Source organism: Pleurodeles waltl, chromosome 7, assembly GCF_031143425.1.
Source record: "Pleurodeles waltl isolate 20211129_DDA chromosome 7, aPleWal1.hap1.20221129, whole genome shotgun sequence".
NCBI classification, from domain to species: Eukaryota; Metazoa; Chordata; class Amphibia; order Caudata; family Salamandridae; genus Pleurodeles; species Pleurodeles waltl.
In genome coordinates, this window is record NC_090446.1 from 1,133,071,100 (window position 1) to 1,133,085,628 (window position 14,529).

Here is a 14,529-nt window from a genome sequence, read left to right on the forward strand (position 1 = left end):
TACCCTGACTAGGGTTGTGGTTGCTGCTTCACAAAGTCTCACACACCAGTCAACCAGTAACCCAATATCTAACTTTATTGTCTTGGGAGAGGAAATATGATGCTTTCCGCATTAATAGGCCCAGCATCTGAAATCATGCATAGGTCAGATTTTCCGTTTTTGTCTTGGAAGCTTGACTTTGTTGTTACCATTACCAAAGCCAGGATGTTGAGTGAGTTGCAAGCTCTGTGTATTCATTAGCTATTCATTTCCAGTACAATGAAGTGTCAACAAGGGCAGATCCCTCTCTCCATCCTTTCCAAATCTATATTTTCCTGCAAAGAAGTCCCTGCTGCCATAAACGTTAAGAGAACCCTAAGATACTACCTTGACAAAAATAAGTAAGTGTAAACACAGAGCTTTCCATTAATCGGGAATCTGTTAATACTGAGATAGTGTCCTCGACTCAGCCCATACCCAGATTGATAGTATTTTGTATTGATCAGAAGGACAAGTGCTTACTTCACAAGAAGAAACTGGCCATGGCAGAACTTGCTTAGAATGACTCAGTAGCCAGGAATTATAGAGTGACTACCTGGGGATCAGTTTACTTCTTTGTTGCTTTTTTGTTGAATAGATTCTGCCTCTGTTCAAATTGTTTGTGTTTGGATTCCTCTTCTGATAATCCAGGATCTGTGGCGAGGAGATGTGTTTGCAAGTCTGTTTATGAATATCAAAGCAAACAGAATGATGAATAAAGAAAAATCCTAGTTCTGCATCATTGCTATTTTTTAATTCCTTAACATGTCACTTTTTGCCCTTTAAACCAAGTGCATTGTTTACACTTGGAATAGATAAGTCCTTACTCTCAGAACACCAGCAGTAATGTACTGCCTAGCTGACTCTGCTGTGTATTCTGGGACACTGTAGTGTCTGGAATCTTGAAAGTGGCAGATTTACAATTCACACTTATGAATGGGTGAACAATTCCCTGCTTTTTCATGTTTAAACGTCTTTTGAGTGAGGTTTTTCAGTCAAATGTATTTTATAGTTCCTTGTTTGAATTTGAATTGGCTTTTTTATTTTTAAACATTTGATTATGTTTTTTTTTAATTATTTTCATAAATGAATGCGAAATACTTAAAATGTATTCTGGGACAGCCAGTAGTGACCCTCCTTCGAAGCTGACTGAAAAACATAGGTGAAGTATAGATTATAGATAGAGAAGCGAAACCTGGTACAGTCATTTTGTTCCATCCCTTAGAGAGCAATCTCTGTGGAGGCACAGAACATTTTCACCATGAATATCTGAGTTTGGCAAGATGATACCTGCTGGTTGGAGGAAGTTGGCTTAGCCCAGGTGCCACTGGTGAGGGGAGCAGGCATGAATCTCCAGGTGCTGATGTTCAGCACTGTACCAGTGGACTGGGTAAGAACCTTCAGCACCTGAGAAGGAGGATGGTGGCATAACAAGGTCATCTCACCTGACAGCTGTCTGTAGTACCTGGTTAAAGGGATGGATAATCTGTGCAGAAGTGCTTCTCCCTAGGGGAACAGAAATTATTTGGAGGAGTCTTCCTCCACTGTTTGATGGCCGCAGGGAAACAAACCCAGCGCGACAACCTAGACCTTTAACTCCCACCAAGACTCACAAACAGAAAGGAGTTAGTGATTATTATGCAAGTAAGTTCTTCGTGTCAAAAGGAAATGCTGACAGTGATAGGGAGCATCATGGTGCAGCTGCCATGGAGGCGAGAATGTGGAAAATGGAGGGTAAATAATTGGCGTGAAGACTGATAACGATTGGTCTGAATGCAGTGGTGGATGCAAATCTGAGTAAAGTGGAAACGCAAGCAGATCTTTCAGATGCAGAGGTTTGCGAACTGATGGCACTTGGACAGTGTTATAGTTGGAGAGCAGAACTGAAATGCTGGAAAATGCATGGAGGGTTGCTAATATTCGGTGCTGGGGATAATTTCCACCCTACTAAAGCGGATCTCCTGGTTATGATGAATTTTTTTTGCAGATGGCCTATGTTGTACTAATGATGAAGAGGGCATGTAGGGTCCAAGCTCATAAAGAGAGCTCTGGCCTAAAGATCAACAGAGATTTTGTCATTATGACTCTAGACAACACCAACCATGGTATTATTAAAGGCGGCCACCTTAAAAGAAACCACTCAACATGAGTGCAGGCGCATCCTGATCTTACACATTTTCAGTCATGGTGCTCAAAGTAAGAAAAATCACCTCTAAACCATTTGGAGGGAGTTTAGCCAATGCAGTGAGAATCCTCGGTTGAAGCCGTGCTGGGAATTTTTTGGCAAATATGAGCCTGGGACAGCTAGGTCGCACCTGAATAATCTTATTGGCTGGACATAAGAGAGCTGGAAGTTATGTTTTCCCTAACTGTGGATGTTTCTGATTAAAAGTTTTTCCGTTCTGCCTTAACTCGTTCCTCCTGTTGCATACAAACGCGGCAGTGGACAGCTTTGACAACTGCTGGGTGTAAGTGGTTTTGTGACTGGGAGTATTTTCCCCTGCACTCGCCTACTTTTTCTCTGCATTCTTTTAATTTCTGGCAAGTTGAATACCCAAAAGAAACTTGATTGAGGTTTCTTATTTGCCAAACTGTTGTTTTGTGGTTGAGGTTAAAAGCCCATGTATTTCTTCTTTTACCTGTGTTCTTCTATGATCTGGTGTCTATTTCTGCTTTTTGGTGCCAATTGATTGTTTCTATTTTTATAAAAAAATATATGTTTAAACATTTTATGAATTTAACTAAAATACCCTTGTGGAGAATTAGTCTAACAAGTAAGTAACTTTCCTTTGCCTGTTCCCTCTTTTATCACAGGTGCGCTGGGAGTATCTGAACCGCAGACTATTCGCGATGGATAAAAGCGTGCCCCTGGAGCAGCAGACGGGCATCCTGGCTGCCCTGCAGCACCTGGTCAAAGGATTTTCGGACCCGCCGTCCAAGTATGTCTGAAACTGCTCAGTCCTCTTACCTTATTCTTACGTGCTCTGAGGAAACACTTGAAGGGTGAGCTTTCGGCAGCTGTCACGCTCCGGTAAAGCCCTTGTCTAGGCTAGGCGATTACTGGCTCTTTAAAGTCCTTTCTCGTTGATTTGAGTGCAGCTCGAATTACCCCGAATTTGTTATTGAGTTGTGTTACCATTGATATTGTTTGATGTTTATTTGGGTTTACAGCCTGTCAGACACGAGCGTAGCTTAAATTTACAATTTCTTATGTCGGATTCGGGTCTGGTTTTTGTTTACATCTCTTATTTTGAACTTTAACCTATTTAGGCGTGTAGCTCTATCTGTCAGACCGTGGTTTAGTTTGGGTTACAGTAATGTTTTCAGGGGTTGTGTTTATAGCCTCTTCTTTGGGATTGGGCATAATTGACTGATTATTTTATTCTGCCAGGCGTAGTTCGGGAGTGGTTAATGGCTCTTGGTGGTGTTCCACATTCTGATGGATACATCAAACCACAGATTCCTTACCTTTTGAATTCCCTCGGGGGATTGGATCAGGAAACTTTCTATCAGTTGCTCTCACATACTGCTAGCCGGCCTCATTGGATCTGTGGCAGTCTTGCCCCGTCTCCGAAAGCGATGACGTGAAGTCATACATATATAGGCACTGCCCTTGAGCACTGACTTTTTTCCATGCCCTTTGATGTAGATTGGGAGCTCCTCTTCAGAACTTTTGTTGGTGTTTTTCCAACTTACAAAAAAGGTTTTATGACTGTGCTAGGGATGTGTCCCCCCTGAAACTACATGCTTTAACCTTTACCACATATGCAAGAAGAGGTCGGCCAGAGACCAGCATGGCATCTGTCTTTAGTTGATTTATTGGCTCGGATCCAAACATGATTTGAAGTCATGCAGGAAATGCTCCCTAATGCATCTGAAGACAATCAGGAAGCAGGAGGCGAACCTTTGTTGCTGAGCATGAGGAACAAGGCTGCTCATGGTCCAAATCATGGTCCCATTCCACGATCCGGTCCCAGTTCGGGTCCCCATCATCAAGTAAGTCTAAATGGAAGTCTCAGCTTAGACACAAAAAATCCAGACTGGAGTCCCTCCCCGTCGCTCCCACTCCAGGAAAGGACTGTGCAGTTTGCACCAAAAAGGTGGGGCTCCACCCGGTCCTCTGATTCTGACCCCATTCCACAGCAGGAGCTGGTGCTTCCCTAGTTTCCTGTGCCATGCACCTTTAAGGAGACAATGCTGCAACTTTTCCAGGTGATTCTAGGTCCCCCTGGAGTACGTTTAGGTCCTGCAGACCCCCCCACCCACCTGGCAACCCCTGTTAGTCTTCCTCCACCAGGGACTTACTGGCAACAGATGACCCCAGTAAGCCTCTGCACTGGCCCCCCTTTCCAGTGCCAGGCCATGTTTCCACTGCTTTGCTGAAAGCCACATTGGTTTTGATCGAGCAGCACCTGCCCCAGTTTCAGAGGCTCCAGTCCTGGATTCAAAATCGATCCTTATTTCTGATCTGGAGACATGTTCTTCTTGCTATGAAAGCCCTGAAGCAATAGCAGTTTGGAGGACTCTTTAGCTGTGTCTCTGCACCAATATATTCAGCACCCTGAAGTCTCATTTGGCTCTGATTCAGATGCACAGGAAGTTCAGGATGCATCACATGGTGGAGATGATGAATTTGCTGGCCCCTCACTTTCATGGATGATGGACTTTATAGAGACTTCCAGAATGCAAGTGGTCCTGATATCTCTCCAGCAGAATTGGGCTCCCCTTTGAGGAAATTACCTTCCTTGCTGTAGCAGTAGGGAGGGCAGCATAGGTGTTGGAATTGCAGTTGCCGGGGAGACAAGGCTAATCTTCTTACTGACATTTAGCAACCTAACCCTTCATCTTCAAAGGCTTCACTGCCCCTAAAGGAAGCCCTGACAGACACTCTGGCTGCAGTGTTGGCAATGCTCTGCTTGATGGCAACTATAAATTGCCCCATTGCTAAGTGTCACAGGCTGGATCTGAGTGATTTGCATTTTTGGATCAACACCAATCACCAGAAAGTCTTATAGTGCAGTCTTCGGCCAGCAACGTATACCTAACTCTCTTTTCAAACTGTCTGCTTAACAGATAATCTAAACCTTCACCAGATTGGCTTAACGTTCTTTGAACGTGGTCTGCCTGCTAGGAGGATACGCTCATGCCCACTGGGACATGGTGAGAAAGATCTTACCAACCATCCCTGAGGCGTTTTAGAATGTCTTTTCCCAAGTGGCTACTGACGGTCAGAATGCAGCAAAGTTTATCTTGCGGGAAGGACGGGACACCGCAGACTTGTAGGCCGTACTATGGGCACAACTGTGGTTATCTGCTGTAACAACTGGATGCCTGTTGCAGGTATCTCTGAGGATGTGCAGGCGTTCATCATGGACATGCCCTTTGAAGGTTACAAGCTGTTTGGAGATGAGGCAAGTTCAGCTTTGGAGTGGTTAAAACCCAGCCATGCAAAAGCCTGCTCCTTGAGCTTCCAGGCATACTGCCAGTGCAGCAACCCAACCAGCCCTTTCATGGCTCCAGGGACATGGTGGTAACAGAAGATGGAGCCAAAAATAGCATGATAATCCTCATTTCTTTCACTGCCACTACATCACCTCTCTAGTTCCCACTTAGAGAGTCACTTGTGGCCAGTGAGGGGTAGATTACACTTTTACCTAAGACCAGTGGATTCTGCAAATTGTTCATGTGCGATACCATTCCTTTGCCATCAACCTGCCTCCAGTTGCTCCTGTTTTTGCCAATACTTCAGCAAAGCTTGCCAGAGAGGTCCAGTCATTATTGGCCACAGGAGCAGTTGAGAGGGTGAGCGAGATGTAGAGGCAGTGGGCCATATTCCCATTATATTCTGATGCCCAGTAAGGACAGTGGACTTGTGAAATTTTGGAATTTCAGATCTTGAACACTTTCCTTTGAAAGTACAAATTCAAAAACCTGACCTTGCCCCAGATTCTCTCATCTCTAGACCCAGGAGGCTAAATGTTGTCCTTGGTCTAGCAGTATGCGTACTTTTGTGTGCCCATTCTGCTGACCATCAGTTGTTTCCTCCGATTCACCGTGGGGAAGGAACACTTTCAGTTTGCTGTTCTGCCCTCTAGGCTTACTGCAGCTGCCCATGTAGTCACAAAGCTGATAGTGGTGGTCACAGCCCATCTTTGCAAGTCGTTAGTGCACATTTCCCAGTAACTCAATGACTGGCAGTTAAAGAGGGGCTTGCCATAGTTAGTGTCGTACAGACTACAATCAAGCATCTTGCTACTTTCTTCCCTGGGATGCTTCATGAAACAAGCTGAAATCCAACCTCTGGCTGGTGCAGAGGATTCCCTTTTTAGGGGCAACACTGGACACAATGATGTTGAAAGCCTTTGTAGCCCTGTAACAGAGTTTTGGATTTTCAGGATATGATCCCACTGTTTTGGCTTGATCCTGTGTTCCGGCTCCTACAGTTCCGAGGCTCCTTGGTCTCCTGGTGTGTGTGTCCTGACCACTGGCACATACAAGCTCTCCAGTGACACCTCCATCTTCAGTGGGCTGTGTGTGGGTGGTTGGCTCCTGGATCACATCTGTTTGTCAGATGAAGCAGCCTGGCTGGGACCTTCAATGGTGGATGACGGATGCCAGTCTGATAGGCTGCAGGCTGTTCTCCCTCCTCATCTGGCCTCCACTGAAGCAGACGCAACTTCTGGAGCTATGTGTGATTAGGTTGGCTCTCAAGGTTTTTTTGGACGCCAAGTCCAGCCCTATGCAGTTTCTGAGGGGTAGCATCTGCCCCCTAAGGGAGGTATGCTGACTAAACAACAGAGCAGGTCCTCCACCCACAACCCTCATAACCTGCACCTCCAAGCCTGCATATTGGGTGGACCCAGCTGAGCAGATTTGATCTGCATGAGAAGGTGGTAGACATTATCTTGTGTCAGACACATCAACGAAAGTTCAATTGACGTCTTCAACATTGACTACTCTGCTTTTGACGAAGGTCCCTTCACAAATAACAAGGAAGAAAAAGGATGTGTAGGACATACAACCATAACCACTTCCCCAAACAAAATCCCACCTTTGTTACAAACTTAGATTTTGACACTAAAGCAGAGGAGGAGTCAAAGTCGGATGACTCTTACAAAGCAGCATATAGCCCTAGTCAAATTAGAATAAATGTCATAATACAGAGGAGGAGAGGGTATACTCTCTACTGTCACAGCCCCGACCTTTTCATCCCAATTACCCAAGACAGCACTGGGAAAAAGAGAAAACTAATATAGACATTATGATCCATATGAGACTGTTTATGAGAACTGTGGGGAACTTCCAAAATGTAGAGGAGGCAACCAAAGAATCGGGACAACCTGATAGAGACTTCTAGCTACAGATTCCATACCTCAGAATAATCCTCAACCATCAGATTGGATCCGTAAACTTTTCAAGCAGTACCTCTGCACACCGGTAGGTGGCACCAGAAGCACAAAGCCACAAAGGTTGCTGATGTATGAGTGTGCAGACAGTAAGGACCTCATAAGGGCTAAAATATATGGAGCAATACGTTTGCAAAGTGGGGTGGATCGGTAAGGAATCAGTGGCTAGATAGTCTCTACCAGATAAGGCATTACAGAAGGTAACTTGTTCATTTGATAGAGACTTCTAGCCACAGATCTCTTAACTGAGAATAGATGTCCTAGCATTACCTGTTTCAAGGAATATCCCGGGTCTGTTCGCAGAGTTGTTCAGGCACTCATCATTTCACTCAAAATCATTGGGTAAGCCCCACAAACAAATCTAACAAATTGAAGAAGTTGGCGCTCTCTTTGACTTCACTGCACTGGTCCAAATCTGCAGATGAGGCGCAGGAAAGACGTCACTCTAGGCCATGGTCCCATGCAGAGCCTCATGCAGAGCCTGCCACTGGGTGCACTCTGCACCTCCCTGAATTTCCCAGAGGGCATATCACCCAAATCTGTGAGTTTTATGAGGCCATACACCTTATTTTGGGCATGCAGACTTCTCTGGAGTGCATTCAGGCCTCATGGGTTTAGTTCCTGTCCCCTTTGGATTTCTCCTGAGGTTGCCAGTCAAGCCCACTGTATCCAGAACGGCTCTTATCGCAAGACTGTGACCTTTCCTGTAGCCCATTTCAGCAACATCGTTCCGGGCTCCACTGACCCCATAATCATACCCAACTCCAATACAGAGCTGGACCAGCATCACCGGATGCCAAATCCAGTACTGGCTGGAACTCTGCCTTTTGATTCGGAACCAGTGCCTCCCTTTTTTGTCAGGCCTGGAGAGGAGTATGATTGGGGAGGATCTGAGTACCCTTATAGGTACAGCTCCCATGAGGAGGCCGATTATAACTGGTGTTAGGAACTTGTGGATGCCAGTGGTTTTGAAACCTCACGAAACACTGGCTTAGTCTCGCCTCCTAGTGTGGCTATGGATGAAGGGGCCTCCTTTGCTATGGTGGTGATGAGGGCGGTTCAGGTCCTGGACTTTCAGCTACCCTCAGCAGTCAAGATGAATGTCTTGACAGAGGTGCTCAGCCGAGAGTCACTCCCTCCTCCCTTTTATTGAACCCTCACTGTCCTGCTTGGGATATTCTCTTCTGCCAGCCTTGCACTGTGGTCAGTGAACACAGCACAGTTTTAGATTTGGTTGCGCAAGTGCTGCCCATGGTCTCGGAGCAGGCCCGAGCTATTACGGCACAGGTTACAGAAGAGACGCAGCAAAGTTCACCAGTCGCTGCGGACTGGATATGACTGATTCACTAGGCAGAGTGATTGCATCAGCTTTTTGGGGGATGTCCAGGCATCCCTTATGTACATGCCATTTGATGGCATCTGTCTCTTAGGAGACATGGCAGATTTAGCGCTGGATCGCTTCAAGGACAGCTGAGCCACTGCCAAGTTCTTGGGTCTCTCCATGACCCCACGGCAACCCCATTCTGCATTTTACTCCTTCTCGGGCTATGGTAGGGGCTACCAACTGCATCCCTTCCTTCCCAGACAGCACGGTGAACAGACTCCCCAGTCCTTTTGTCACCTTGAATGAGGCTCCCTAGAAGCCTTGTGGGACAACCAGCCAGAGGTCAACCCCAGGGAGATAACAGGGTAGAAGATACCATTTCAAGCATGGTATTCAGAAGACCGCAACTTTCTTACATGTCAGATTCACCAAATATAGGGTCACAATGGGAGAAACAGCACAGGCGGTTTGAGCATTATTTAAAAGCGACGCACAGAAAACACACTGATGAACAAGCAAATGATCACCTAATTAACTTAATAAGAGATGATGTGGTAGATTTGTTGGCAACCTACCCACCAGAACAAATTGAAACATATAAAAGGATGAAAAAGTGTTTGAATGAATGCTTTGACCCACAAATAATTATTTATTTTGGAAAATACACTTTCAAAATAACATGGTAAGAAGCAGACAAAACCATGGATGAATTTGTGACCTGAATAAGGAAATTAGAATCACATTGAGATTTTCACAAATTTAATAATGAAGAAGCAATATACTTGCGATTAATTGGAGGTTCTCATTCTGTTACTTTCAGGACAAAAAAGAATCATTTGATTTGCCAAATTTATTACAAATGGCTCGCTCAGAAGCAATAACGAAACTTCATGGAAGCAATATGGAGATCAAATTAACTAAAATGATGGATCACATCAGGCATATGAAAGGAAGACCAAGGGATAACATAAATATGAAAATAAATAATTGAATTTGTGTTACTGATGTGGAATGCCTTTTCAAAATGCAAGAACATGTTCAGCTATTGAACAAATGTGTTGGAAATGTGGAAAAAATAATGACTTTGCAAGTGTCTGTTAAGCAAATACTCGGCTGTCCAAAATAGATATTTATACAAAACAAGAAAAGCAAGTAAAGAAAACAACACAGCGTGCATGACAAATAGACACGTCTCCTACCAGGGGCTTAGAAGAAAAACTATATTTGATTGAGCATAAAGAAGAATATGAAGGAAAGGAGGATCATCATGAACAAGTAAACTTCGTACACCGGAAAAGAATAAAGAAAACCGCTTCAGTAGAACAGAAAGTGGGTCCGCATGATGCACAGTTTGTGTTAGATAGTGGAGCAACGTGTAACATAATGTGTATGTCTGAATACAGCAAAATGGTGAACAAGCCAATACTCACCCTAACAACTATAAATGTGTTTCAGTGGGGGGGGGCAAGACAACCAGTGGAAAATTTGGGAAAATTTACAGACAGCATTACATGTGGAACAATCTTGTTAAAAGAAGAAACATGTTTTAACAGGATCTGTTCCTGCACCATGTTTAAGTAATGTGACAGAGCAAATAATGTGGCTTGTAGCCATGGTGTATAATAATTTCCAAAATTATTTGCAGGTCTTGGGCAGGTTACATGATACTGAAATACCCTTGCAAATAAATGAAGCCACACATCCTGTAGCTCAGAATCATTGCAGGGTACCAATACACTTATATACATAAATAGAGGAAGAGGTTCTGAGTTTGTTACAGATAGATATCATAGAACCAGTTGTTGGATCGATTCCTTGGGTTTCTCCCATTGTAGTGGTCCTAAAAACGGAATAAACAAGACGTGTATTTGTGTAGATTAGTTTCAACTAAATTTTAGCAACAGAACGAGAACGGCACCCAGGTCCGATTTTAGGAAACATGATCAGTTGTTTGAATGAAGCTACAATATTCTCGAAATTAGACTTATGCCAGGGTTATCATCAGTTGCAATTAGACCAACACTCTTGCTACATTACAACGTTCTCAACTCACATAGGATTATTTCAATACAAAAGACTGTGCCCCTTATTATGAGTTAGGCGGTCCCAACACGGGACCGCTGAACTCGCGGGGAGGACACGACAGCCATGGCATCCTCCCCGAGCGTATTACAATGTTCCCACCAGGATGGCCGGCGGGAACAATGTAATATGCGTTCCTGCCAGTCAATGTAGGAGGAACTGTGCTGCGATATAGGACTTGGCTCCTTAAGGGAGCCGAGTCTTATATCGTACGTAGCACAGAGGGGGCTGACCAGCACCCTCGGAATGTGCACTGTCTGAAAAGCAGACAGTGCACATTTCAATGGTGCTGGGCAGGGGGCCCCTGTATTGCTCATGCCATGAGCAAAGCAGTCCTCCGCCCCCCTCCCCCCCACCGTGTTGGGGAAACGGTCATGGAAAGGCTGGGGGTGAGGGGAGTTGTAATCAGCTAGACGGCACTGAGTACAACTCTGACCACCATCACCATGTCGGGAACCATGTTCCCAGTGGGGATGGCAGCCATCTGGCGGGTCTGCCCACCAGAGTCGTAATTGGGCGGTCGGACCGCTCGTAGTGCAGCGGTCTGACCGTCAGCACAAGTGTAGCAGTCCTTGGACTGCACACTCTTAATGAGGCCGTACATTTTGGAATATCTTCAGCTGTGGAACATTTTCAAGAAATGAGAAAAGTAATTATATCTGTGATTTTTTTTTTAATTACAGTGATGACATTCTAGTGTATGGCACAGATCAAAAGGAACATGATCAAGCACTTAAAGAAGTATGCAAGTGCTTAATTATAACAGGTTTAAATTTAAATAAGGACAAATGTTAGTATAACAATACAGGGTTGAATTTTTTGGGCACATTTTTTTCAAAGCAAGGAATGCATCCTGAGCCAACAAAATATATTTGATATGTAATACCCTAGTCCTAACTGATGTTTTGGAAGGAAGATCCTTTTTAGGGATGGTAAGCTACTGTTCACTGTAAAAATCTCAGTTTCCAAAATCAGCGCACCCATAATGGAACTAACAAAAATGGAACAAAGCTTTAGGTGGTCACAAGAATGCGATGACGCTTTCAATAAAAATTAAGGAAAGTGTGACATTAGCAGAAAACATGGCCTATTTTGATTCAAACGTTTGCCCTGAATTGACTGTAGATTTGAGCCCTGTTGGATTAGGATCAATTTTAGTACAGCACAAATCAGGAAAAGATTAATTGAGATGTGGGGTCCTATGCAGCCAAAGCTTAAAAGCAATTGAACAAGCATTTTTCAACCAGAAGAGGTAAGCCTTGCCATTGTATGGGCCTGTGAACACTTATCATTTGTTTCTATTTGAAAAACCATTTGCAATAGTCACAGATAATCAAGCTCTCGACTATATTTGATAATCCTAAGGCAAAGATACCTCCAAGGATAGAAAGATGGGGAACCTGTCTCATGGAATATGACTACAAAATTGTATACAATTCAGGTAAAGACAATGAGCCAGCTGATTATATATCTCAACATCCACTCCCAACAACAGGTTTCCACATAACAATGGCAGAAGAGTATATCAAACTTATAATTAAACACTCAACTCCGGATAGACTCCCAGAGTCTGAACTTGTAAAAGCAACTTTGGAAGACAACACTCTTCAAGAAACGATCCACATAATAAAGGAAAACAAGTAGAAACATACCAATATTGCTACCAAATTTACAAAAGATGTTATAGCCTTTAAACAGATCGAAAATGAACTATCAATATCTGCTCTGAGGTACTCAAATTATAGACCCACAATCTCTGCAGGAAGAAATTGTTGAGACAGCACATGAAAGCCACAGAGGTGTAGTAAAAAAAAAATGTAAAAAAAATTATGAATGAAGTCTGGTTTCGATGTGCTAGTGGAAAACATTGTCCAATCATGTCATCCATGTCATTGTACTGGGAAATGTCCACCTCCAGAAAAGCTAGGTATGTCTAAGCTTCCTGATGCTGTATGGGTCCCAGTAACTGTTGATCTTTATGGTCCAATACACTCTGGATAATAACTACTTGTTGTGATAGATGACTATTCACGCTTTCCAATCATAAGACAAGCATCCTCTACAGCATCAACATCCGTACTTCCTGTGCTAGATGAGGTATTTGCAGAGTGGGGAATACCCACTACACTCAAGTCGGATTTTGGACTTCCGTTTAGTGGAAAAGAGTTAATGCAGTATTTAGGAATAAACCATAGAAAGATCACACTAATATGGCCACAAGCAATTAGAATGGGTGAAAGATTCATAAACAGTTCAGCAAGCAAAAATGACCATAGTATTGATTAATCAAGCCTTGTGTCAAATTCTTGGAGACTACAGAGAAACTCCACATAGTTCAGCAGGGAGGACAACTTCAAAGTTAATATTTGGAGATACGCCACAGAATAGGCTTTCACAGATGCTGATGTTTGTAGTAAAAGAACATGACAGAATTTTACAGAGAAATTTTCTCGCCAAGTCCAAAATGAAGGATGTCGCAGATCCTAGAAGGCATGCTAAAAGGTCATTTATTGCTTTGGGTGATTGGGTTATTGTAAAACAAATTCAAGAAAGGAAAACAGATCCTTTGTTTCATAAAGAGCCTTTGCAAGTTAAACAAGTAAAAGGAGCTATGATCTCTGCAGAATCTCCAAATAAGTCCCTCACCAGGAATGTTTCACACTTCAAGAAAATAGTCACTCAATATGATGAACTAAGAATGTCCTATACAGGTGACATACAAAGCAGAAACAATAACTATCCTCTGAATGATGAAGTAATTTCAAAGAAAAGAGGAAGATGGTAAAGAAGAACAGTGTCCCACCAGAAGCTCACGCTGACCAGGGCAGTAAAGAATCTTTTGAGTCAGGGATTCCACTCTGGGATGTAGGGGGGCATAGAGGAGTACGGCAGAAACAAAGAATAGCAAGATATTGTTAGGGATAATAAATTAATGGTAAACCACAAGCTTATGTCACTCAATTTTTGACACACATGAGCGGTCGAAGGTGTGCCAAAGCTCCAAACTTTCAATCAAGAAGGAGACAGATCCCTCTTGAACATCACCTATCAGTCCAGAAGTGAAAGGCACAATATTAACTGACTTGTGTTGTGTCTTTCCTCAAACAACTCCAAGGGTAAGACACTACACAAGGGTTCTTGCAAGACGCATTACAGTACACGTTGTATTCAGGTGACCTTGATATTAGTGAACACTAATAAGAACGGAAGCATGAGAAAATCTGCAGCAATCTCTTAAATTATGCAGACCAGTGAAACACCTCAGGCGACAGCAGGAGAAAGTCCTAGACCGGTCCCAAATGGAGTCTGTGGTGTGTTAGTTTCTCTTCTTCTCTGTGCTTCTTGTGCCATATCCTACATTAGCCTGCCCGATTGGGTTCCTCTGATATAAGTTAAGTATCTACTGCTCCTTATAATCCCTGCTGCACAAGGTGAGGTGGTTAAAGTACTCTCAGTACACCAGGAGAGCCCTTTAAGATGGGTTCAAAATTGTGTTCTCCCTGCTCCCCTGAAGAGAGCTTATTCCAGACTGTCTGGATTTTCTTCACAATGTTTTCCTCTGTGGTGAACTTGGTGTCCAGGGTGAGTCCAAATGACTGATGTGGTGAAAGTTGGGTTTGAATCCATCCAGGTCCATTTGGTTGAGTTAGGTTTAGACTAGTTGTTCTTGTTAAATCACAGTTATTCTGTTCTGGTGGA

The 14,529-nt window shown here is 43.6% G+C and overlaps 1 protein-coding gene across 1 annotated transcript in view; it reads left to right on the forward strand.

The window, feature by feature from the left end:
- The window catches only part of LOC138246014 (unconventional myosin-XVB-like), a 794,810-nt gene that overhangs the window by 660,837 nt on the left and 119,444 nt on the right, over positions 1–14,529 (forward strand). The window contains exon 39 of the mRNA XM_069200161.1: positions 2,833–2,957. Within this exon, the coding sequence (XP_069056262.1) occupies positions 2,833–2,957 (125 nt within the window). The remainder of the gene's footprint in view (positions 1–2,832; positions 2,958–14,529) is intronic.